General features: G+C 31.0%; 1 protein-coding gene across 1 annotated transcript; it reads left to right on the top strand.

Annotated features, from left to right (window-relative positions):
• Positions 1–749: 749 nt before the first annotated feature.
• On the top strand, positions 750–26,753 carry LOC141300738 (GTP-binding protein Rheb). The gene is made up of 8 exons (XM_073831036.1): positions 750–1,004; positions 11,390–11,461; positions 13,237–13,304; positions 14,684–14,766; positions 20,259–20,315; positions 21,653–21,700; positions 23,563–23,644; positions 26,122–26,753. Exons 1-8 carry the CDS (start codon positions 953–955, stop codon positions 26,212–26,214), a joined length of 555 nt encoding a protein of 184 aa, XP_073687137.1. The 5' UTR covers positions 750–952; the 3' UTR covers positions 26,215–26,753.
• Positions 26,754–27,919: the final 1,166 nt, after the last annotated feature.

The following is a 27,919-nucleotide window of genomic DNA, read 5'->3' as shown; positions in this document are numbered from 1 at the left end:
AGGGGGAGATATAAACAATATTATAGGAATACATTAATTTTGTTTTTGTTTTTAAGGGCAATATGGACTCAATATAATGCATCGCTCATTTTTTAATGCTATAAAACATGGATTTTTTTCATGTTAGAATTTATTAAAAGTGAAAAAAAAATTGTGATAGTATGGTAAAAATAAATAAATATAATAATAATAATAATAATAATAATAATAAATCTTTATAATACGAGTTGATAATCCAATATCAGTCATATTTTATTTATTTTATTTAACAGAATTTCAACACATCCAATACAACTAAATCACAACAAATACAAAAAAATGTAAGTGCCAGGGGGAGATATAAACAATATTATTGGAATACATTAAATTAAAAACTTGAATAGCTGAAATGTGCATGTATTAATATGAAATTTGTCCATTAAAATAAATATTAACAATAATGACAATAAAAAAATTGGGGGTCTGTTTATCTTTAGAGTTTTCAATAATGCATGAAACATCTTTCCACTGTAAAGTAACATTTTTGTTGCACTTTTCAAATCTAAAAACTGTAAATCGCATGTGAATATGTTTAATCCGCCGTCTGATGATTGACAACGACAGTCCTCCAATCGCATTCGCACTTCTAGATCCGTTGTGTCCCGCTCAGCCAATGGTTGAGCGATTACCAGCGACGCGTCCCGCCTCTCAGACCGAGCTCCGCCAATCCGGCGCGCTCATTCTTGCATAATTAAGGCAGGTTTGCGGTGGGCAGTGACGCAGAGTCTGAGACTTTCCTCGTAATTTATCAAAAATATTCGCTTCATTCGGCGGAACGGATTTAATACTTTCCCTTTTCAATCTACACGACGTTGAAACGCAAAACAGCATCAAATCCATGTGATTTCGTTCGCTCGGGAGCAGAAGAGCCCTCTTTGATGTGGATATTGATGTGGTAGGGAATAAATAAAAGATGCCGCAGCCGAAATCGCGAAAGATCGCCGTCCTGGGCTACAGATCCGTCGGTAAGTGGCTGACGCGTCAGTTTAGCGTTTTATGTGTCGTTTGCATCCGATTTTGATCATTTCCCCGCATGCACGAGATTCGTGCGTGCTCCCGTGAGCTGAATGTCACCCCATGCGCGTGCTGCATCCTCCTTACCGCATGCATTTGAGCACGAGCTGAAGTGTGCATGCTTTGTGACATACAAGATCACTAAACACACCCTGCATCCTCATGCATCTCATCTCAAACTTGTCTTTAGGATGTGAAAGCCGCTCTGCAGATGCATGCAGGCCTCAGTTCAGTGGCAGAGCGCTTATTCTGCTTGTGTGCATGCATTATATTTCATGCATTTTCATTCTGTGTCTGTTCAAATCTTCATCAGCATCTTACAGAGGTCTGTAGTTATGATTTTTATATCAGATGTCATGAATGATAACGTGCCATTAAGATATTTAGTAAATCTCCTACCGTAAATATATCTAAACTTAATTTTTGATTAGTAATATGCATTGCATAAATTTCATTTGGACAACTTTAAAGGTGATTTTATCAATATTTTGATTCTTTTGCATTCTCAGATTGCAGATTCTCAAATAGTTGTGTATCAGCCAAATATTGTCTTATTCTAACAAACCTTACATCAATGGAAAACTTACTTATTTTGCCTTCAGATGTATAAATCTCAAAATTATGACTGGTTTTGTGGTCTCTTAGCCTAACATTTAAAAGGCAGCTAGATATTTCCACGTATAAAGACCTGATTTAGATTAGTATACTAGTTATATACTATATAGGGCATATTATACCAGATATATTTATATTATTATATATTTTGTATTTATTTTATTAAGCTTTTTTGCTTACTATATGTTATGTATGGTTTAAAATATATTATACATTTTTTTTATTATTATTTAAGTTTTTATTTGTAATAACACAACTGTATTATTTAAAAAAAATTAATATAATTATTTATTTTACTCTTTTATTATTAATAATTTTTACATTTGAAAAGTTTTTCCCCCTAAACTTTTCTAAGGATGCCAAATTAAAAACTCAAATCTATAAACTGAATTAACAAATTATTTAAGAATAAATCCATATCCGAATTTTAACCCATTTTGGCAATCAAGCAATATATCGTCTGATATTTATTTATTTATTCATTTATTTATTTTAATATAATTAATTATTTTACTCTTTTATTATTATAAATTTTTACATTTTAACAATTTTTTCCCCACAAACTTTTCTAAGGATGCCAAATTAAAAACTCAAATCTATAAACTGAATTAATACATTATTTAAGAATAGATCCATGTCTCTCAATTGTAACCCATTTTGGCAAGCAAGCAATATATCGGCTGATATTTGACCTATATTTATTTATTTTGCATTTTTAAAATTTATTTTGTAAAGCTTTTCTACTTACTACTTCTACTTATATTTTATAGATGTACTTATTTATTTTTAAAAGTGTTTATTGTTGACATACTGTATTTTTAATTGCAGTAATACAAGTTCATTATTTAATTGTTTTATATACCGATATTTAACTGATATGTTGATATTATCGGCAGATTATATGCCAGATTAAAAACTCCAGCTCTATAAACTGAATTAATACATTATTTAAGAATAGATCTACGTCCGAATTGTAACCCATTTTGGCAAACAAGCAATATATCGGCTGATATTTGACCGATATTTTGAGATTATCAGCATTATCCAATTATTTATTTAGCATTTTTATTTAAATGACATGTACAAATATGTTTAAAAAGCTGCTTCTGTGTCTATATGTCAACATGTATAACATATACTGTAACCTTTTAAACTTTTAGAATTTAAAAAAATGGACCCTTTTGGCTGGTTTTGTGGTCCAGGGTCACAAATATGTATGATTTGTTTGGCTGAAGTATTGAAAGGTGAGTTAAATTGCTCAATTACCCAAATTGTATTACAAAATTTTTTTTTTTTGCCTCAGCTTTTTAATTTTAAATTTTTGGATTAATTTATTAATTTATATATGTATACTACAGCGCACAAAATTAACTTAATTTCATTGTGACTTGAGGTTGAAATTTAGTGCAGTGTGTTAATGCTAGAGGTTTGGTCGTGATTGCATGAACCGAATGATTCCCAAAGGCTGAAATGCACTCATGTGTGTCCTGATGCCATGTTCTCTCAAGCATCACACACATCAGCACACGTGTTTAGTGTAAATGCTTGACTGCTGAGAGAAGAAGTCTGCTCGAAATGACAAAATACAATATACTGGATCAGGATCCAGCTCCGGTGGGCTGATGGGAAAGATCAGAGCTTGACATTTTGAGTCAAATTATCCAGAAGAAATTATTACATTTCATCTGGCATACTGTCTTGGCCATAAAACACCATAAAACCATGAATGTTAAGTGGAAAAAATGGACAAGAAGTCTCTTAAACTCATTTCAGACTCCAATTTGGGTCTCAAACCTCATTGTCCATTTCACATATTCAATTAAGATTTGACACTCAAGAGCAGAAATGACACCAAACCTCTCGCTAGGAAATCTGAACCCCATACAAATGAGATTTGAGAGCTGCTTAAGAAGAATTTTACATTTACAGATAATGATATTTAGACTTTTGGATGAATTAATCCTCTAAAACTCACAATAAAACATTAAAACAATGCAGAACTCATATTTGAGATCAGATCTATGTATCATTATCTTCGAATTTGTTATAAATATATGTTTTTAACCGTTTTTTTCAGATTTCTGAAATATATCTAATGCTGATATGTACAGTATATATGTTATACTTGTTGAGATATAGACACATAAGCAGATTTTTAACCATATTTGTATTTTATTTACTTACAAATGTAAAAAAAAAAGCTTAAAGCTTAAAAAAAGCAATATTTATTAACATTGAGTGTTAACTGGAAATGAAATATGGTAGCAGGTTATTGGCTGATGCCGATAATCTCAAAATATCAGTCAAATATCGGCCGATATATCGGTTGATTACCGATACGGGTAATAATTCAGACTTGGATCTGGACAAACCTGCAGCATCCAAACTATGAATGATTCAGAAATAATGTATTAATTCAGTTTATGGATCAGAAGTTTTTAATCTGGCGCCCTTAGAAAAACTTTAAAAAATAAAAGAATTAATAATAATAAAAGATCAAAAATATAAAAATAAAAAATAATTAAATAATGAACTTGTATTATTGCAATTATATTATGTAAACAATATATATATTTTTTTTTAAATATAAATAAGTAAAATATCCTAAAATATATAAAACAGTGCAAAACTTATTGTAAGTAGAAAAGCTTTACAAAATAACTAGAAACTATAATTTTTCTAAACATAATATTAAACTGGTGTAATGTGCCCTATATAGTATATCTAAATCAGCTCTTTATACAAAATCTGGAATCTGAGGGTGCCAAAAAAATCTAAATACTGAGAAAATCCCCTTTAAAGTTGTCCAAATGAAGTTCTTAGCAATGCATTTTATTAATCAAAAATTAAGTTTTGATATATTTACAGTAGGAAATTTACAAATCTTCATGGAACATGATCTTGAGATGTGCTAATTTAATTCCACTGTTTTGGTCAATGACTTTGGCCCTTTTGGAACCAAAATTGAATGGAACCAAATGGAATTATTTGAACTTATTTTTTGACTGAAATTTAGATGCATCCTGATTATTATAGCTCAAAATAAGATTAAAACCATTAAAATGTTACTGAAACAATAACATAATAAAAATAGATACATATTCATTTTAATTTAATGTACTAAAATAGCCAAAACTGAAATAATAATAATAATGAACAAACACTATATAGAAATTTAAATCACAAAGGCTACTAAAATGACAAAACTACACGAAACTACTACGAAACTTTATTTAAAAATAAATGACAAAAACTGTAAAGAAAATTATTGAAATAATAATAAAAACTATAAATGTAAATGTTTGTTTGAATGTGTGATTGGGTTCATACAATCCCTATTTCAATTTGTCGTTTAGCCAACAATAAATTGTTTGGATCAAAATGATCGTTTTTTCTTTTATGCCAAAAATCATTGGGATATTAATTAAATATCATGTTCCATGAAGATATTTGGTAAATTTCCTACCATAAATATATCAAAATTAGTAATATGCATTGCTATGAACTTCATTTGGATAACTTTAAAGGCGATTTTCTCAATATTTAGATTTTTTTTCACCCTCACATTCTAAATTTTCAAATAGTTGTATCTCAGCCAAATATTGTCCTATCCTAACAAACCATACATCAATGGGAGAAAAAAAAAACTGGCCCTTATGACTTAATTTTGTGGTCCAGGGTCAGATTTAATTTTATTTTAGATATTCATACTACAAACAACTAAACTGTTTTTGAATCTGGTTTGCCAAAACATTAGATTTTAATGTAAAAAATTTAAATTTAGTTAATTCTAAATTGGTTTGGACATGTTTAGTAAAAGCATGCAAGCATGTTTTATGTTTGATTTAATGCTGTCATCTCTTTTAAGGTCATTTAAGGCCTCAAAATGGCAGATGCATGTGAGCTTTAACCGTTTATAACGTGATTTATGTTTATATTCTTAAGGCCGACTCAGTTCTGCGTTTGTGACATTTCTGGCAATGCCGTAACCCTCACTAGTCTACTGACAAAAGCCTTCGAGTCCCTAATGATGCACTCAGTGCCTTCTGTGGCATCTCAAACCATCCATAAACTCTTTGATTTCCAAAAGCAATGGCGTATGAAGTCATCAAACCCGTCTGATGTTGTAGAGTACAGTATTCCTGCTCGTGTCAGACGTCGACGCTTAGTGTAGGAGGATTTCTGTGTCCACTTCAGCGGTCACTGCCTGAACGCCGGCCGCCCTCATCTGGGCTTTGTTTGCGGGGTCACGCGCGGCCGATCGGAACTATATGTTCCTGATGCGTTTGCTCCTGTTTCACGCTCTATTTATAGAGCTGATGAGGAAGGATGCTTGAAATCCGATGCGCTTCCATTAAAATGGAGGGAAGGCAGGGCTGCTGCAGCTCTCTAATGGTTTTCCGATCGAGAAACGCTTGTAACGAGCAACTCAAACCTGACCTACAGTAGCAATGCGGTAGATGTTGCTGTTTATAGACTCTTACTTTGTATTTCTGGCCTGATTGTGAAGGATTCATCAGTGATGTTGTTCTAATGGAAACAAATGTTCATTTTTGTCATTGTCTTCAACTTGCTTTATTTCTTAAATGGTTTTCTTTTTTGGTTGACGTCATTAATTGCTTACTTTATCAAGCTTTCATCCTCTGTGTCTTCCAGAGACATTATGATGTCCATTTGTAAATATTAGAGGTTTTGCAGATTTATCAGTACTGATAGCTGATTGCTACAATACAACAACGTTTTAGTGCCACGCTAACAAAAAAAAACCCTGTAAGATTACGAGAATAAAGTCTAAATGTTTTGAGAAAAAATTTAATGTTTCGAGAAAAAGTCGGAATACTCTGAGATAGGGATGTTAACCGATGACCGTTTGACCGGTGGTTGACCGTATCAACGTTAACCGGTCAAAGTTGTCGGTAGTCGGTTAAAAAAAAAAGTGCCGGTGCGTCTTTTACGCATTCTGAAGGTGCCTGTTTTATCCATTGGTTTTATCATGTTGCAGTCTATTAGGCAACATTCCGCATAAGATGGGCTTAGATTTGGAAATACATTACATCTACATTTCAGTGGTAACCGATAAGGTGATGATGATCATCATCTTTCTTTATTATGGTTAGCACTACTGAAACTAAAGCGGCGTCTCTTCGGAGCTGTCATTTTCTTAAATGAGCCGTGGCAAAGTTTCAAATGAGCTTCTAACCTAGACAAACGCCTTTATTTTCAAAGCGATCACCTTGTACCCAAACCATTTGAAACTAAGGAGCCATTTGTCCTACGATTACATACAACAAGCTCTTCGGCGCCGCGTTTGCGGGACTCATGTTTCGCGCTGTAGGGGATTTAAAAAAAAGTGACGTGAGTGGCAGTGTGTGTGTGTGTGTGTGTGTGTGTGTGTGTGTGTGTGTGTGCGGGAGGAAGAGCGGCAGAGAGAGGCCGCGATCACACCGAACGCGTTTTTGCAGATGGAGGCGCCTCTTTTGAATGGTTTTCTGTTGGCAGTGAGCGTTCTACGCGCTGCTTTGCGTCCCAGGCGCCTCGCGTTTTCACCGCCTGCTGCGCCTCGCGTTTTTGCAGGAGCGCTCTGAGCGCGTGAAGTTGAAAAAAAAAATCAACTCTGAGCGGAAAAACGCCCAACGTCATTCACGTTCTTTTCCATTGTCCAATCGAATGAATGGAGAGGCGGGCCTTCTGTTGTGGTGACGGAATTTTACGGTTGCTTAAAAAGTCCGGAGACTGCAAGAAATAGAGGAGAAACCTTTTGTGTCTATCGTGGGTAACCCGGAGCTGTATTATTTAGGATTTATGACAGTTTACTTAACAGCATAAAACTAAGATTTTAGAGCTCTCGCGCTATAATCCTTTGATTTGACTGACAGGACAGCTGTTTTGGTCGTTGCTTAGCAACATAAAAAAACGCAGCACGCTCTTTTATTAAAAGTCACCAAAAAAAGGCAGTGCTGTGCGCCTCGCGTTTTTAGAACTAAAAGACGCGTTCGGTGTGATCGCGGCCAGATGCGACAGAGTTGCGAAATTGCAGGCGCGGCTGGAAATGGCTGTTATTTCAAATAGCGTACCATATTTTAAACTAATCGGTTAACCGGTTTCAACCGGCTAATGAGGCTCGGTGGTCGGTCAAGAATTTTTTTAGTTTTCGCCATCCCTACTCTGAGAGTAGGACTGGGCGATATGGCCAAAAAATAAAATCCCCAATTTTTTCACAAAAAATCCGATTTACGATTTAAATCGTTTTTTTTTTTTTACCCCCTACTACTTTCAGCATGTAAAGAAACCCCAGCTTTTCCACAATATATATGACCACCATATATTTTGCAATATACATAGCAACTGCATAAGTGATCGCTTTCCACCAGGCCCCATTCTTATCATACACAGTAAATGTTTGTAAGACAAATAAATATGAAAATATATATTTTCATGCTTTTCTCTTGCAGTTACATCGTATATAAAAATATAAAATTTGAATACAGAAATATTAAATGATTTAAATAACTGAAACGATCTGCCAGCAGGTGGCGGCAAGACACTTAATTACTGAATCATATCATTCATTTGATTCGTTCGAATCGCTGGTTCATTCAAAATAAAGCATGTTACTGTCTTTATGAATGGGAAATTGAATCATTTCACTAGATTCGTTTAAAAACACACGTTTATTTGAGTGGAGATGCGCAGCGGCTCAGATGTGACTTGTTTCAGACTACTTTTGACGACGAAATAGAGCAAAATCAGGCAATAGTGTTATAATCAGACAATATCTCATTTACAAACTCCCTTAAAAATTATTATAAGCTGTCACTCATCTTGGTTCGCAATTATAATCAACGACGCTCGCTATACTGTACAATCAATCTCCCATTTACACTCTCTCTACACTTTATTTATGAAAGGATTGGTGAGATATGTCCGTGATACATTACTCTACGTTGCAAAAACACGTAGAAACCTTTGAAGCTCCCCTCAGCGCAAACATAAATATGCTGATCAGGGTCTGGCTAACTTGCTAGCACGCAGCTAATCATATCCCTTTAGTGGCTTGCATTATTTGTTTTCCGTGCCTTTCTGAATACAAATATATATGTCTAATCCTAACGTTTTGTAATATTTTTATTAAAAATCGCGATTCCTCGATTTCTAAAAAATAAAATCATGACAAAACATTAAATTCGAATTAATCGATAAAATCGGAAAAATTGCCCAGCCCTATCTGAGAGTAAAGCCGGAATGCTATGAGAGTAAAGTCGGAATGTTTCGAGAAAAAGCCGGAATGCTTAAGCCGGAATGCTTCGAGAGTAAAGTCGGAATGTTTCGAGAAAAAGCCGGAATGCTAAAGCCGGAATGCTATGAGAGTAAAGTCGGAATGTTTTGAGAAAAAGCCGGAATGCTAAAGCCGGAATGCTTCGAGAGTAAAGTCGGAATGTTTCGAGAAAAAGCCGGAATGCTAAAGCCGGAATGCTTCGAGAGTAAAGTCGGAATGTTTCGAGAAAAAGCCGGAATGCTAAAGCCGGAATGTTATGAGAGTAAAGTCGGAATGTTTAGAGAAAAAGCCGGAATGCTAAAGCCGGAATGCTTCGAGAGTAAAGTCGGAATGTTTCGAGAAAAAGCCGGAATGCTAAAGCCGGAATGCTTCGAGAGTAAAGTCGTAATGTTTCGAGAAAAAGCCGGAATGCTAAAGCCGGAATGCTATGAGAGTAAAGTCGTAATGTTTCGAGAAAAAGCCGGAATGCTAAAGCCGGAATGCTTCGAGAGTAAAGTCGGAATGTTTCGAGAAAAAGCCGGAATGCTAAAGCCGGAATGCTATGAGAGTAAAGTCGGAATGTTTCGAGAAAAAGCCGGAATGCTAAAGCCGGAATGCTATGAGAGTAAAGTCGGAATGTTTCGAGAAAAAGCCGGAATGCTAAAGCCGGAATGCTTCGAGAGTAAAGCTGGAATGCTTAGAGTATAGCCGGAATGCTTCGAGAGTAAAGCCGGAATGCTTCGAGAGTAAAGCCGGAATGCTTCGAGAAAAAGTCGGAATGGTTCGAGAGTAAAGCCGGAATGCTTCGAGAGTAAAGCCGGAATGCTAAAGCCGAAATGCTTCGAGAGTAAAGCCGGAATGCTTCGAGAGTAAAGCCTGAATGCTCCGAGAGTGAAGCCTGAATCCTTCTAGAGTAAAGTTGGAATGTTTCGAGAAAAAGCCGGAATGTTTCGAGAGTAAAGCCGGAATGCTTCGAGAGTAAAGCCGAAATGCTTCGAGAGTAAAGCCGGAATGCTCCGAGAGTGAAGCCTGAATCCTTCTAGAGTAAAGCCGGAATGTTTCGAGAAAAAGCCGGAATGTTTCGAGAAAAAGCCGGAATGTTTCGAGAAAAAGCCAGAATGCTTTGCGAGTAAAGCCTGAATCCTTCGAGAGTAAAGTCAGAATGTTTTGAGAAAAAGCCAGAATGCTTCGAGAGTAAAGCCTGAATGCTTCAAGAGTAGAGTCGGAATGTTTAGAGAAAAAGCCGGAATGCTCAGAGAGTAAAGCTGGAGTAAAGTTTAGAGAGTAAAGCCGTAATGGTCTGAGAGTAAAGTTTCGAGAGTAAAGTCGGAATGTTTCGAGAGTAAAGTTTCCAGAGTAAAGTCAGAATGTTTCGAGAGTAAAGTTTCCAGAGTAAAGTCGGAATGTTTCGAGAAAAAGCCGGAATGCTCTGAGAGTAAAGTTGGAATGCTCCGAGATTAATGTGTTATAATATATTATAAATATTGTAAATGTATCAATAGGAGAAATCGTAACACGCTATATGTGACCTTTTTTGTCAGTTTGTTACTTTTGAATGCAACTGTTTCTTTTTGAATGTATCATCTGAGCTGCTGAGACAGACTTGCTACGATTGTAACATTTTATCCCTGATTTAAATGTAACCATAATGTCAGAATGTTACTTTTGAATGTAAGTGTTTCTTTTTGAATGTATCATCTGAGCTGCTGAGACAGACTTGCTACATATGTAACATTTAATCCCTGATTTAAATGTAACTGACAAATGTAACATTTTTGAAGGTTTTGGTTTTATGTAAATGCCATTTGAAAAGTCAATCAGCTGGATTAGTATGAAATAGACTTTAGTAATGCCCGCTTTTCACAATTTAGTTTATTTATGATAGATTTTTTTTTGTTTGTTTTGATTGATGAATCATATTTGGATGTTTCATTTGGAATCCATCAGCCGGTTTAATCAAACATGCATCTGTCCTTCAAAGAGCTGCACTTCCGTTCCGGAGAGTCCCCATGTTCCTGTGGGCTTTTCCCTGTGAATGAGAGCACACATTTACAAATGCTGGATGCGGAGAGGAGCTGGCCGTTGTTATAGCAACAGGCTGCAGGGCGAATCTGCCCACACACTTGATTTTGTGTGTGTATGAATGCGAATGTCCTGCGTTACTACCACTATGGCAGCTTCATCACAAACGCTCTTCTGAATGGAGACATGTTTCATCAGCAGGCATTCACACACTGAGAAACCAGAAAACATAATATTTTGCATTAAAAGAAGCTTTTTTGTGGCATTGTGGCAGTTTCTTGATAAATTAAGCTATTTGTTTCATTTGGAATTATGATTTAAGTTGGTGCATCACTGTGCAAACCTCTTTTGCATGAATCTATCATGCATGTGTATGTATTCTGTGAGCTGATCTCTAAGGTAAAGATGGTCATTTTCTGACTATGATGTTTTTATGTGTTTCAGGGAAATCCTCCTTGACAATACAGTTTGTGGAAGGCCAGTTTGTCGACTCCTACGACCCCACGATTGAAAACAGTAAGTGAATCAGATCACATCCTAGTGGGTCAGTCTGTGTCAAATCAACCTAATTTCAAAAACTTCCCCGGCTCAAATGTTTGATTTTGCAATTTTTTTCTACAGAAAGATAGACATGACACTGAAATATTAAATGTCATGGATGAATATTTATAGAGTAATCCACTGTTTTGTAGAGGGAGGTCAAAATGGCAATTTTCAGCTAAGATTCAGAGCCAAATTACAGGGGGGTAAAAATTATTTAAGAAAGATGGCAGCATCATAATGTTATTTGTACACAGAGATTGGTTGCTATATTAGTAAAATCAGTTGACTTTAGCAATCTTTGTTGCATTATGTGCCAATGGTGAATGAGGAAACGGCACTTTTTAAAAGTTTTTCTCCCGAGTTTGTATGCCTGTAACTCAAGAAGTATTAAATATATCTTAATGCTGTTTTAGATATTGGGTCTTCACAAACTTTTCTTTTGGCATCTTTATTTTTAATGCCCTATGAGATTTGGTTCCAGAGATATTGGAATTTCAACATGGCTCCATGGCTCAACAATCTGGACATGGAGCCTCATTGAGATCCCTATATCTCTGGGACTGAATGATGTAAGGCCTTGAAAATTAGGATTCCAAAAAAAACGTTCATTAAGAACCAGAATCTAAAAGCATATTGCAATATCTTTAATATTTCTTGAGTTATAGGCATGCAAACTTTGGAAAAAGAATATTTATGGCACTCAGACATGTTCAAAGCAGCTGAAAAGAAAAGAAAAGAAAAGAAAAGAGATACATCTCTAGTTTCAACATTATTTGTTCTTTAGACATTTCTCTTTAAATAAAAGGAGTATTGTATTTTTGCAAACTGACCCACATTTGGTTTTTGACCACTGAAAATGTGTATAATTTAACGATTTACTACTAGAGCCATATTGACATTCCAATATCTCTGGAACCAAATCTTATGAGGCATTAAAAATAAGGATGCCAAACGGAAAGTTTGATAAGACCCAATATCTAAAAGAGCATTCAGATATCTTTAATACTTCTTGAGTTACAAGAATGGAAACTTGGGAGAAAAACTTGAAAAAGTGCTGTTTCCTCAATTTTCAATGGTAACCATTGGTACATAATGCAACAAAAATTGCTGAAGTCAACAGATTTTACTAATAGAGCTACCAATCTCTCTGTAAAAATAATCTAATATTTCTAAAGTCATTTTTACCCCCCTGTAACTTGATCTCAGCTGAAAATTGCCAGTTTGACAACCCTCTACAAAATAGTAAAATTACTCAGTAAATATTAATCAATGACATGTAATATTTTTGTTTTCAGCACTATACATGTCTATCTTTCTGAAACGCATCAACTAGTTGTAATAACTAGATTTGCTTGCTGAAGAAAATTGTTTGTGTGACAGCAGGAACATTAAAAGTTCCTAAATTTGTCACTGAAAATAAGTTTTCTGGTACAATCCATTTTGTTTTTGACAAATTATTAATGCTAAATCCTGAAAAATAACATGTATGATGGGTTTGCACAGACATATTGGGCCGCATAACTGTTTTCAACATTGCTAATAATCAAAAATGTTTCTTGAACAGCAGATCAGTATATTAGAATGATTTCTGAAGACTGAAGTAATGATGATGAAAATTCAGCTTTGAGCACAAAAATCAATTACATTTTAGCAAAGATTCACATAGAAAACAGCTGTCGTAAATTGGAATAATATATCAGAATTTTTACTGTATTTATGTTTTTTTTTTTTTTTTTTTTTTTTTTTAGCATTTACGAAAATGATCACAGTGAACGGTCAGGAGTATCACCTGCAGCTTGTCGACACGGCGGGGCAGGTGAGAACCACGTCTGTATTTACAGTGTTCAATTGTTTTTATTTACATTATATTTTATATTCATACATTGTTTTTATAAAAACATACTTTTCAGCAGTATGTTCAGAGTCCAATACTAGTGAGATTGCATGGTTCTCAAACACATTTTGATGGAGAAATGAATCCGTGAAAGACTGTGAACCTTTGACACAGCTAGATGCAGTTGTTGTTTTAAATAAAAATTAAGAAATTAAACCATTTTTAATGTATTATTATCATTTATTTATTTAAGCGTTTGCAAATTAATTTTTTCAAACTAAAATATTTAGCATTTGCAAAGTTTCGTTTTTTTTTTTTTTTTTTTTTCAAACAAAAATATTTCATTGTGTATTTATTTTTTATTTTTTTATATAGCAGTTATAATACTAATTTTTTTAATATTTTTTTTCCAAACCAAAATATTTAACATTTGCAAAGTTTAGTTTTTTTTTTTTTTTCAAACAAAACACTCATTGTTTTATTTTAGATTTTTTTTGTGTTTGTTTAATTGAGCATTTGCAAAGTTCAGGGTTTTAACTTTATTAAAACTTTAACATTTATTTAGTTTAGCATTTACGAAGGTGTTTTTGGTTTCGTTTTATTTATTCATTTATTTTTTTAGTTAAAATTAAAATAAAAAAATCTAAAACTGTAAAATCTAATTCAAAATATTAACAAACATAATAGATTAAATATAAAATTAAAACACAAATTTATTCTTAGATTAAAATTTTGATTTCATCTTTCTGAAATAAAACAGGAAGTTAAAGTTGACATTCTACAGTTACTAAAATATTAATTTATTTTAGCATTTGCCAAGCTCATTTTTAAAGATTTTTTTTTTTTATTTAGCATTTGCAAAGTTTAGTTTTTGTTAAACAAAAATATTTCGTTGTTTTATTTTATGATTTTATGTTTGTGTACTTTAGCAATTTCAAAGATTTTTTTCACAAAAAAAATTTATTTTAGCATTTGCAATGTTTTTATTTTATGATTTTTTTGTTGTTGTTTAATTTAGTATTTCTAAAGTTTTTTTTTTCAAACAAAAATATTGTTTATTTTAGTTTTTTTTTTTTTCAAATTAAATTTATTTTAACATTTGCAGTGTGTTTTTTTTTTTCAGAAATTAATTAAAAGTAAATAAAAATATAAAAAAGAGCACATAAATGTAAAAAAAAAGAGTAAATTGTATTTAAAATTAAAAAACTGAAAATGTAAAGTCTAATTCGAAATCTTAAACATAATAGTTGATAAATAATATTAAAATAACAAAACCGTTCTTATAAAAACAGGATGTCATAAATTTATAGATTGAAATTTAGATTTAATCTGAAGTGTGTTTTGCATGTTCTCTCTTTCAGGACGAATACTCTATTTTCCCACAGACGTACTCCATAGATATCAACGGTTATATTTTGGTGTATTCAGTCACGTCAAATAAAAGGTACGAATCTTGAGTATTTCTCCTGATGCTTGATAATTCCTCAGGTTTTCTCTTCTTTGAAGCCCAATCTGCAGGAAGCATCTGTGTTTAATGTGAAGATAAAAACCACTGAAACTCTGCAGCGCTCTTCTGATGACGGTCAGAATATGGTTTATGAATAAAACATTGCATCTGAGTGAATTCTCATTCGTTTGAGACACGTCTTATTTCTAGAAGATCTCTCCGTTCACAGAGTCATCAAATAAGACCAGACTTTATGTTCTGAACGTTAACCGACTGTTAGAATGTTCAAATGATCAACGCTATTCAAAAGTTCAAATTTAAACTGCCAGAATCCCTTGAGACTCAATCAAGCTTCCCTTCTATCAACTGTTTCTGATCCACTGAACTATCGAGCCTAGCCTAGCAACTACAGTCATGCTAGAAACATGTTAATCATGATAGAATAATGCTAATAACTTGTCAGTCATGTTAATGACATGTTAATAACGTGCGAATCATGCTAGAAACCTAGTAACTTGTTTATCATGCTAGAAACATGTTAACAACATGCTAACATGTTATAAAATGCTAAACATAGCAACTTGCTTATCATGCTAGAAACATGCTAGCAATTTATTAATCATGATAGAAAAATGCTAGTAACTTGTCAGTCATGCTAATGACATGTTAATAACGTGCTAATCATGCTAGAAACATGTTAGCAACTTGCTAATTATGTTGGAAAAACATGCTAGCTCCTTGTTAATCATGTTAGACACATGCTAATAACTTGCTAATCATGCTAGCAACTTGTTAGTCAGGTTAGATACATGCTAGCAACTTGCTAATCATGCTAGCAACATGTTAGTCAGGTTAGAAACATGCTAACAACTTGTTAATCGTGTTAGAAACATGCTAATAACTTGCTAATCATGCTAGCAACTTGTTAGTCAGGTTAAAAACATGTTACCAACTTGCTAATAATGCTAGAAACATGCTAGCAACTTGCTAATCATGCTAGCAACATGTTAGTCAGGTTAGATACATGCTAGCAACTTGCTAATCATGTTAGCAACATGTTAGTCAGGTTAGAAACATGCTAGCAACTTGTTAATCGTGTTAGAAACATGTTAGTCAGGTTAGAAACATGTTACCAACTTGTTAATAATGCTAGAAACATGCTATCAACTTGTTAATCATGCTAGCAACATGTTAGTCAGGTTAGAAACATGTTACCAACTTGCTAATAATGCTAGAAACATGCTAATAACTTGCTAATCATGCTAGCAACATGTTAGTCAGGTTAGAAACATGTTACCAACTTGCTAATAATGCTAGAAACATGCTAGCAACTTGTTAATCATGCTAGCAACATGTTAGTCAGGTTAGAAACATGTTACCAACTTGCTAATAATGCTAGAAACATGCTAATAACTTGCTAATCATGCTAGTAACTTGTTAGTCAGGTTAAAAACATGTTACCAACTTGCTAATAATGCTAGAAACATGCTAGCAACTTGTTAATCATGCTAGCAACATGTTAGTCAGGTTAGAAACATGTTACCAACTTGCTAATAATGCTAGAAACATGCTAATAACTTGCTAATCATGCTAGTAACTTGTTAGTCAGGTTAGAAACATGTTACCAACTTGCTAATAATGCTAGAAACATGCTAGCAACTTGCTAATCATGCTAGCAGCATGTTAGTCAGGTTAGAAACATGTTACCAACTTGCTAATAATGCTAGAAACATGCTAGCAACTTGCTAATCATGCTAGCAGCATGTTAGTCAGGTTAGAAACATGTTACCAACTTGCTAATAATGCTAGAAACATGCTAGCAACTTGCTAATCATGCTAGCAGCATGTTAGTCAGGTTAGAAACATGTTACCAACTTGCTAATAATGCTAGAAACATGCTAATAACTTGCTAATCATGCTAGCAACATGTTAGTCAGGTTAGAAACATGTTACCAACTTGCTAATAATGTTAGAAACATGCTAATAACTTGCTAATAATGCTAGAAACATGCTAGTAACTTGTTAATCATGGTAGAATAATGCTAATAACTTGTCAGTCATGCTAATGACATGTTAATAACGTGCTAATCATGCTAGAAACATAGCAACTTGTTTATCATGCTAGAAACATGTTAACAACATGTTAACATGTTATAAAATGCTAAACATAGCAACTTGCTTATCATGCTAGAAACATGCTAGCAATTTATTAATCATGATAGAAAAATGCTAGTAACTTGTCAGTCATGCTAATGACATGTTAAAAACGTGCTAATCATGCTAGAAACATGTTAGCAACTTGCTAATTATGTTGGAAAAACATGCTAGCTACTTGTTAATCATGTTAGAAACATGCTAATAACTTGCTAATCATGCTAGCAACTTGTTAGTCAGGTTAGGTACATGCTAGCAACTTGCTAATCATGCTAGCAACATGTTAGTCAGGGTAGAAACATGCTACCAAATTGTTAATCGTGTTAGAAACATGTTAATAACTTGCTAATCATGCTAGCAACTTGTTAGTCAGGTTAAAAACATGTTACCAACTTGCTAATAATGCTAGAAACATGCTAGCAACTTGTTAATCATGCTAGCAACATGTTAGTCAGGTTAAAAACATGTTACCAACTTGCTAATAATGCTAGAAACATGCTAGCAACTTGTTAATCATGCTAGCAACATGTTAGTCAGGTTAGAAACATGTTACCAACTTGCTAATAATGCTAGAAACATGCTAATAACTTGCTAATCATGCTAGCAACTTGTTAGTCAGGTTAGAAACATGTTACCAACTTGCTAATAATGCTAGAAACATGCTAGCAACTTGCTAATCATGCTAGCAACATGTTAGTCAGGTTAGAAACATGTTACCAACTTGCTAATAATGCTAGAAACATGCTAGCAACTTGTTAATCATGCTAGCAACATGTTAGTCAGGTTAGAAACATGTTACCAACTTGCTAATAATGCTAGAAACATGCTAGCAACTTGTTAATCATGCTAGCAACATGTTAGTCAGGTTAGAAACATGTTACCAACTTGCTAATAATGCTAGAAACATGCTAATAACTTGCTAATCATGCTAGTAACTTGTTAGTCAGGTTAAAAACATGTTACCAACTTGCTAATAATGCTAGAAACATGCTAGCAACTTGTTAATCATGCTAGCAACATGTTAGTCAGGTTAGAAACATGTTACCAACTTGCTAATAATGCTAGAAACATGCTAATAACTTGCTAATCATGCTAGTAACTTGTTAGTCAGGTTAGAAACATGTTACCAACTTGCTAATAATGCTAGAAACATGCTAGCAACTTGCTAATCATGCTAGCAGCATGTTAGTCAGGTTAGAAACATGTTACCAACTTGCTAATAATGCTAGAAACATGCTAATAACTTGCTAATCATGCTAGCAACATGTTAGTCAGGTTAGAAACATGTTACCAACTTGCTAATAATGTTAGAAACATGCTAATAACTTGCTAATAATGCTAGAAACATGCTAGTAACTTGTTAATCATGGTAGAATAATGCTAATAACTTGTCAGTCATGCTAATGACATGTTAATAACGTGCTAATCATGCTAGAAACATAGCAACTTGTTTATCATGCTAGAAACATGTTAACAACATGCTAACATGTTATAAAATGCTAAACATAGCAACTTGCTTATCATGCTAGAAACATGCTAGCAATTTATTAATCATGATAGAAAAATGCTAGTAACTTGTCAGTCATGCTAATGACATGTTAAAAACTTGCTAATCATGCTAGAAACATGTTAGCAACTTGCTAATTATGTTGGAAAAACATGCTAGCTACTTGTTAATCATGTTAGAAACATGCTAATAACTTGCTAATCATGCTAGCAACTTGTTAGTCAGGTTAGGTACATGCTAGCAACTTGCTAATCATGCTAGCAACATGTTAGTCAGGTTAGAAACATGCTAGCAACTTGTTAATCGTGTTAGAAACATGTTAATAACTTGCTAATCATGCTAGCAACTTGTTAGTCAGGTGAAAAACATGTTACCAACTTGCTAATAATGCTAGAAACATGCTAGCAACTTGCTAATCATGCTAGCAACATGTTAGTCAGGTTAGATACATGCTAGCAACTTGCTAATCATGTTAGCAACATGTTAGTCAGGTTAGAAACATGCTAGCAACTTGTTAATCGTGTTAGAAACATGTTACCAACTTGCTAATAATGCTAGAAACATGCTAGCAACTTGCTAATCATGCTAGCAACATGTTAGTCAGGTTAGAAACATGTTACCAACTTGCTAATAATGCTAGAAACATGCTAATAACTTGTTAATCATGATAGAAAAATGCTAGCAATTTATTAATCATTATAGAAAAATGCTAGTAACTTGTCAGTCATGCTAATGACATGTTAATAACGTGCTAATCATGCTAGAAACATGTAAGCAACTTGTTAATTATGTGGAAAAAACATGCTAGCTACTTGTTAATCATGTTAGAAACATGTTAGCTTTGCTAATCATGCTATAAACATACTAGCAACTTGTTAATCATGTTAGAAACATGCTAATAACTTGCTAATCATGCTAGCAACTTGTTAGTCAGGTTAAAAACATGTTAGCAACTTGCTAATAATGCTAGAAACATGCTAGCAACTTGCTAGTCAGGTTAAAAACATGCTAGCAACTTGCTAATAATGTTAGAAACATGCTAATAACTTGCTTATCATGCTAGCAACTTGCTAATAATGCTAGAAACATGCTAACAACTTGCTAGTCAGGTTAAAAACATGCTAGCAACTTGCTAATAATGCTAGAAACATGCTAGCAACTTGTTAATCATGTTATAAACGTGCTAATGACATGCTAGTAACTTGCTAATCATGCTAGAAACATAGTAAACATGCTATAAAAATATTCGAATCATGCTAACTACATTCTAATCATGCTAGCAACATGCTAATCATATAATCTATCTGTATAAAGTTCAAAACTTTTACAGCTGCTTTCAAGCAAGGCTTTCTGAAGCCAACTAAAGTTTGTCTTGAATCTAGTTAAATGATATTATTATTATTATTATCAGGCTCTGCTTTGTCAGTTATAAAATCTCTCAGCCATCAGCCTGAATGATATGAAGCAGTGCTGACAATGTTTGCGGTTTCTGAATCTGAATATGTGAATATTTATGTGTCTATAAACAGCGTCTCCTAGAGATAAAAACCCAAAGACTGGATATAGCTGTATTAACTCTGACCCAGACAATGTCACAACTCCATGAACTTCATGAATGTCTCTCTAATGCTTTCTGATGATGATGAGGATGAGGTTTCTGCATCAGTTTAGTTTTTAGCAGGTGTTTAATTGCTTTATGAATGATGCAGTAAGATTTTATTCTGGTTAATCATCTCTGTCTGATTTATTCTCATATATAAATAGCTTTCGAAAAAAATAGCTAGTTTTTAAAATTCCCAATTCTGATCCGTCTCTGTCTTTTTTGCAGTTTTGAAGTAGTAAAAGTTATCCATGAAAAGTTGTTGGATATGGTGGGAAAAGTACAGTAAGTCTTTTATTATTATTATTATTATTATTATTATTATTATTAGCATTTGCAAAGTTCAAGTTTGTTAAAGCAAAACTATTTTTATTTGCTTTTATTCATTTTTATTTTGCATTTGCAAAGTTCAGCTTTTTTAACAATTTTATTTATTTTTGTTATATATTATTTATATATTTGTTTAATTTACTAAAGTTTTTTTGTTACTTTTTTTTAAACAAAAAGATTTATTTTAGCATTTGCAAAGTTCTTTTTTTTTTCAAACCAAAATATTTAGCATTTACAAAGTTTACATTTAAGCAAAAATATTTTTATTCGTTTTTTTATTTTGCATTTGCAAAGTTCAGCTTTATTAACAAAATGTTTAATTCTATTTATTTATTATATATTTTTAATATATTTAATTTAGCGTTTGTAAAGCTCAATTTTAAAGATTTTTCTTTTTAGTATTTGCAAAGTTTAGTTTTTTTGATAAAAATATTACATTTTGTTTTATGAATTTTCTGTTTAATTTAGCATTTGCAAATAAATATTTATTTTTGTCAGCATTTGCAAAGTTTATTTTATTTAAAACAAAAATATTTATTAATTTTGTATTTTTTTGTTCAGTTTAGCATTTGCAAATGTAATTTTTTCCACACAAAAAATATTTATTTTAGCATTTGCAAAGTTTTTTTCTAAACCAAAATATTTAGCATTTGCAAAGTTTATTTTTTTTTCCACACAAAAATATTTTATTGTTTTGTTTTGTATTTTTGTGTTCAGTTTAGCATTTGCAAAGTTTAGTTTTTTTTTTCACACAAAAATATTTTGTTGCTTCATTTTAAGTATTTTTTTTTTAAATTTACCATTTGCAATGTTTGTTTTTTTTTTCAAACTTTATTTATTTATTTTAGAATTTGCAAAGCTAATTTTTAAAGGCAATGTTTTTTTTTAGCATTTGCAAAAATGTTTATTTATTTTTATTCACTTTTATTTAAAAAAATGTATTTATGTTTTATTATTATATGTTTATATATTTGTTTAATTTGGTGTTTGCAAAGCTAATTTTTAAAGAGATTTGCGAAGTTTAGTTTTTCAAATAAAAAGATTATTTTTTATTTTATGTATTTTTTTTTGTTTGTTTGATTTAGCATTTGCAAAGTTACAATGTGATACATTTCTAAAGAAAACATATTTAACCAGTTAAAAAATGCATAATAAATCCAGAAACATGCATTAAGCATTTAGACTGTACTGCTGAATAAATGACGCTTACATCTATTAAACACTCATTTAATGTCTGTGTGTGTCTTAAATGTTCATCAGTAATGTCCCAGTGTCCTCTTCTTCTTCCCTAGAGTACCCATAATGCTGGTGGGCAATAAGAAAGACCTTCACATGGAGCGGTACGTGACGTCAGGCTGATTCTGCATGAGTTTGATGAATGTTCTGCTCTCATGATGATTAATGGAGGTTCTCCAGTATGTTCACATGTTCCTGTGGGAACCAGAGATCCTCGTCGCTCTCATCTGTGAATCCATCTCTAGGAGCATGTATTTCAAACAGTAGCTGACTGGGAATAAACAGGAAGTAGATGTAGGGGATGTGATGTAATGTTGGATCTGAGGCGGTGTTTTCTTCATCATATGAGCGTAACGTGAGCCTCGGGAGCGGGATGAGTTGGTTATTGCTGGACTGAAGCCTAATGACACACACAGTCTCTGCATGTCGCTGTGTTTCATCTGTGTGTGTGTCGTGTGCAAACGCTGGTCTGCAGCAAATCGATCCTGAGATTCTGCATCCGTCAGGATTCAGATTTAACTCTTATGTGTGCGTTGTTCATTTATAATCGTCTCATTAATGATATAAAAGATTTTTATATCATTCAGTTTTTTTCCAAACAAAAATAAGTATTTATTTATTTATTTTAGCATTTGCAAAGTTTAGTTTTGACAAATAAAAATAATTCGTTGTTTTATTTTAGTTTTTATTTGTTTAATTTAGTATTTGAAAGTGTTTTTTTTTCAAACAAAAATATGTATTTTTTAAATTTATTTTAGAATTTGCAAACTTCTTTTTTCAAACAAAAATATGTATTTTTTTATTTATTTTAGAATTTGCAAACTTCTTCTTTCAAACTAAAATATGTATTTTTTAAATTTATTTTAAAATTTGCAAACTTCTTTTTTTTCAAACAAAAATATGTATTTTTTTTATTTATTTTAGAATTTGCAAACTTCTTTTTTCAAACTAAAATATGTATTTTTTAAATTTATTTTAGAATTTGCAAACTTTTTTTTTCAAACAAATTTTTTATTTTTATTTTAGAATTTGCAAACTACTTTTTTCAAACTAAAATATGTATTTTTTTTTATTTATTTTAGAATTTGCAAACTTCTTTTTTTCAAACAAAAATTTGTATTTTTTATTTTAGAATTTGCAAACTTCTTTTTTTCAAACAAAAATATGTATTTTTTAATTTATTTTAGAATTTGCAAACTTCTTTTTTCAAACAAAAATTTGTATTTTTTTATTTTAGAATTTGCAAACTTCTTTTTTCAAACAAAATTTATTTTTTATTTTAGAATTTGCAAACTTCTTTTTTTCAAACAAAAATATGTATTTTTTTATTTTAGAATTTGCAAACTTCTTTTTTTCAAACAAAAATATGTATTTTTTTATTTTAGAATTTGCAAACTTCTTTTTTTTTCAAACAAAAATGTTTTTTTTTTTAAATTTGCAAACTTCTTTTTTTCAAACAAAAATTTGTATTTATTTATTTCAGCATTTGCAAACTTCTTTATTTTTTAAACTAAAATATTTAGCATTTGCAAAGTTCATTTTTTCCAAACAAAAATAATTATTTTAGCATTTGAAAAATAAATGAATAAAAATGGCAAATGCACATAAGATAACAGCGGTTAATTATTTAGTTTGGTCATTTATTAGTTTATTAATTACTGTAACTCTATTACCAACAGGAAATGATCAGGTCAATCAGATCACATACTAATCTGAATATTGCCCGATTAATATCAAATTATTGATTGCATTAAAAAACACAGTCAGTGTTTATCTGTATTTAACAAGTCAAATAAATGAAGTTATAATTTAAAACATTGTGAATCAATACATTTGATATTTGGAGAGCGAGTTATTACAATGCAGAATGTCTCAATAGTAATTGTTCTTTTGCTAGGATACTGCTGTACTGGAGATTTTTGATCTAGAAAAGTCTGTTTGAGCGTGTGTCTTGTGTGTTTCTCAGTGTTATCAGCTGTGAAGAAGGCAAAGCTTTGGCAGAATCGTGGAACGCAGCGTTCATGGAGTCCTCAGCCAAAGAGAATCAGGTGATCATGTGCTTCCTGTCTCACCTTCTTCCTCTTCCTCCAGTGTTCTCTGTCTTTCTGAGGAGCTGTCAGGCGATAATTGATGGTCTGATCCAGCAGACATTCGGGATTCGGTACTAAATCATCTGCTGTTCCCCGGTTGACGTTTCTCTTATTATTGAGTTTTGATCTGAAAACACAGTCAGACTCTGATTAAAAGTGTTTGCAGCTCCATCAGCAGATGTTGGATGTTGAAGAGACATTAATTAGTGTTCTGCGCCGTTTCTGACGGATCAGACCGGCGTGAAGGTTGGTCTGGTCCTGATGGACGTCTGATATGTCTGGCGTCTCACAGGAGAATCAGCTTTATTTATAGAGGTGTTGATGAAGAGCTGCGGCTGATTGCGTTCATTCTCTGCTGAATATTGTTGTTTTAAAATGTTTATGTAGCTTTTTTAAATAAAATTTGAATATTTAAATTAGATTTTTAACAAATATTTTCTGCTTTAATGTTAATTCTATTGCTTTTGATCTGTTTTTCTTTTTTATGACTATTGTCATTTTAAAGTATTTATATAGCTTTTTTTTAATTAAAACATTGTAAAAAAAAAAAATTTTTTCAAAATATGTAATACCAGTTAGTGTTTATTTTATTTTATTTCTTATATATTTTTCCGATTTTTAAAAAATATTTTCTGCTGTAATGTTAATTTTAGTTTAAAGTCTTTTTTTTTTCTTTTCTTTTTTTATGAGTATTGTTGTTTTAAAATGTTTATGTAGCATTTTATAATTTTTAAAATTAAATTAAATTACTTTTTGTTGATTTTTTAAATATTTTATTACAGTTAACATTTATTTTATTTTACATAAAAAAAATTCAATATTAAAATAAAAAATTTTTTTGCTTTAATGTTCATTTTAGTAAAAGTTTTAGTAGTTTTGATGTGTGTCATTTTTATGAATATTGTTTTAAAATGTTTATGTAGCTTTTTTAAATAAAATTTGAATATTTAAATTAGATTTTTAATAAATATTTTCTGCTTCAATGTTAATTCTATTGCTTTTGATCTGTTTGTCTTTTTTATGACTATTGTCATTTTAAAGTGTTTATATAGCTTTTTTTTTTATTAAATCATTTTTTAATTTTTTTTTTTAAAAATTACAAAATATGTAATACCAGTTAGCGTTTATTTTATTTTATTTCTTATATATTTTTCCGATTTTTAAAAAAAATATTTTCTGCTGTAATGTTAATTTTAGTTTAAAGTCTTAGAACTTTTGATGTTTTTTTCCTTTTCTTTTTTGAGTATTTTTGTTTTAAAATGTATATGTAGCATTTTATAATTTTTTAAATTAAATTAAATTACTTTTTGTTGAGTTTTTTGATTTTTTAAATATTTTATTACAGTTAACATTTATTTTATTTTACATAAAAAAAATTCAATATTAAAATTAAAAAATTTTTGCTTTAATGTTCATTTTAGTAAAAGTTTTAGTAGTTTTGATGTGTGTCATTTTTATGAATATTGTTGTTTTAAAATGTTTATGTAGCTTTTTTAAATAAAATTTGAATATTTAAATTAGATTTTTAATAAATATTTTCTGCTTCAATGTTAATTCTATTGCTTTTGATCTGTTTGTTTTTTATGACTATTGTCATTTTAAAGTGTTTATATAGCTTTTTTTTTTATTAAATCATTTTTTAATTTTTTTTTTTAAAATTACAAAATATGTAATACCAGTTAGCGTTTATTTTATTTTATTTCTTATATATTTTTCCGATTTTTAAAAAAAATATTTTCTGCTGTAATGTTAATTTTAGTTTAATGTTTTTTTTCTTTTCTTTTTTTATGAGTATTGTTGTTTTAAAATGTTTATGTAGCATTTTATAATTTTTAAAATTAAATTAAATTACTTTTTGTTGATTTTTTAAATATTTTATTACAGTTAACATTTATTTTATTTTACATAAAAAAAATTCAATATTAAAATAAAAAATTTTTTTGCTTTAATGTTCATTTTAGTAAAAGTTTTAGTAGTTTTGATGTGTGTCATTTTTATGAATATTGTTGTTTTAAAATGTTTATGTAGCTTTTTTAAATAAAATTTGAATATTTAAATTAGATTTTTAATAAATATTTTCTGCTTTAATGTTAATTCTATTGCTTTTGATCTGTTTGTCTTTTTTATGACTATTGTCATTTTAAAGTGTTTATATAGCTTTTTTTAATTAAATCTTTTTTTTTTTAATGTAATTTTTACAAAATATGTAATACCAGTTAGCGTTTATTTTATTTCTTATATTTTTTTCCGATTTTTTTTTTTTTAATATTTTCTGCTGTAATGTTAATTTTAGTTTAAAGTCTTAGAACTTTTGATGGTTTTTTTCCTTTTCTTTTTTTATGAGTATTGTTGTTTTAAAATGTATATGTAGCTTTTTAGAATTTTTTTATATTATTAAAATCAGGATTTTCACATAATGTTTGTGTGTTTTGCAGACGGCGGTGGAGGTGTTTAAGAGGATAATCCTGGAGGCGGAGAAGATGGACGGAGGCGCTCCTCAGGGCCGGACGCCCTGCTCCATGATGTAGATAACCCCGCCCCCTCCCCCCCAGACCCCGCCCCCTCTCCCACAGTCTGCCCCGCCCACCGGAGAACAGCACAAACTTTTCTAGCAAGCATGTGTGTGTTTTGTGGTCTAGTTGTAGGAGTAAAGGGTGACGTTTGCTAGAAAAGTCTGTTTCCAGCCCCTCCGCTGCACTGGACACTGGGAAACGAATCCCTCTACTTGAAGTGGCTAACTGCCTGTTTCCTGCATTGACATGTCGGCTTTTTCTTTTAGACCTTTTTTATACTTTTGACTTTTAATTTGTACATTTTTAGTTGTGTGATATTTTTCTTTAATTTATTCCTCTGTGAGACGGAATGTGAATAACACAAACACGCGCAGTCTTCAGCCTTACGTTTGCGTTTCGCTCTTCTTCTCTACCTCTCATCCTCCTCTCTGTTCCCTCTGGAATTTGTAAATGGTGTTTCTTAAACCTGTAATTATGGCCAATAAAGTTGGCAGCATTCATTCAGTAGTGAATGTTGTTGGACTTTTTTGATTGTAATCATTAAACGCAGCATTTTGTTTCACTATCAGTCGACTCGCTGGCTCTCATTTACACTGCTATGAAACACTAGACACCTACACTCACTAAAATAAGTATATCATAGTTTTAAGTTAATATTTCGTCTTAATCATTAATATTTTAACACACAAAGAGTTTTTTATGCCTGATTTCATGCTTGATTTAAATAATGTAGCTTTCATAAATTTGTATTACATTAAATACATTTAAAAATAAAATATTATTATATATAATTAAAATGAAAATAACATTTTTATTCTTTTGATTCATTTTTTTGACAATATATTTTATTCCAGTAAACATTCTTTTTATTGCACATATAATTTTTTTAAATATTTAAATTAGATTTTTTTTTTTGTATTGTTTTTTATGTTTTTGTAGCTTTTATTTTTTTTTTAATTAAATACATTTTTTACTTTTTATATGTATACTTTTTTTTTAAATTCCAGTTAACATTTATTTTATTTCACATAAAATTATATATATATATAATTAGTTTTTTATATAAATATTTTCTGCTTTCATGTTAATTTTAGTTAGTTTTAGTACTTTTGATGTTGTTTGGCATTTTAGTTTATGTAACTTATATTTTTTTTATTTAAATTAGTTGTGTGTGTGTGTGTGTGTATATATATATATATATATATATATATATATATATATATATATATATATATATATATATATATATATATATTCTGCTTTTATGTTAATTTTAACTAGTACTTTTAATGTGTTTTTGTCATTTTAAGGAGTATTGTTTTAAAATGTTTATGTAGCTTTTTTTAATTAAATATAAAGTTTATAAATATAAAGTTTATTATAACAATTTTTGACTTATTTAATTTTTTTGTTTAATATTTTATCTTATTTAACATTTATTTTATTTCACATAAAATAATTTTTTTATATTTAAATGAGATGTTTTTTTAGTTTTTTTTAGCTTTTTTTATAAATATATTTTCTGCTTTAACGTTAATTTTGAAGTTTTAGTACTTTTGATGTTTTTGTCATTTTTATGAGTATTGTTGTTTTAAAATGTTTATATGGCTTTTAATTTTTTTTTTTAATTAAAAAACCCTTTAATTAAATACATTTTTTTACTTTTTTATTAAAAGTTTTATAGTACATCAGGTTGCATTAAAATAATTGGTGATCTTAT

Source organism: Garra rufa, chromosome 24, assembly GCF_049309525.1.
Source record: "Garra rufa chromosome 24, GarRuf1.0, whole genome shotgun sequence".
NCBI lineage: Eukaryota > Metazoa > Chordata > Actinopteri > Cypriniformes > Cyprinidae > Garra > Garra rufa.
Note: the sequence above shows the minus strand (reverse complement) of the source record. Positions and strands in the feature narration are given on the sequence as shown.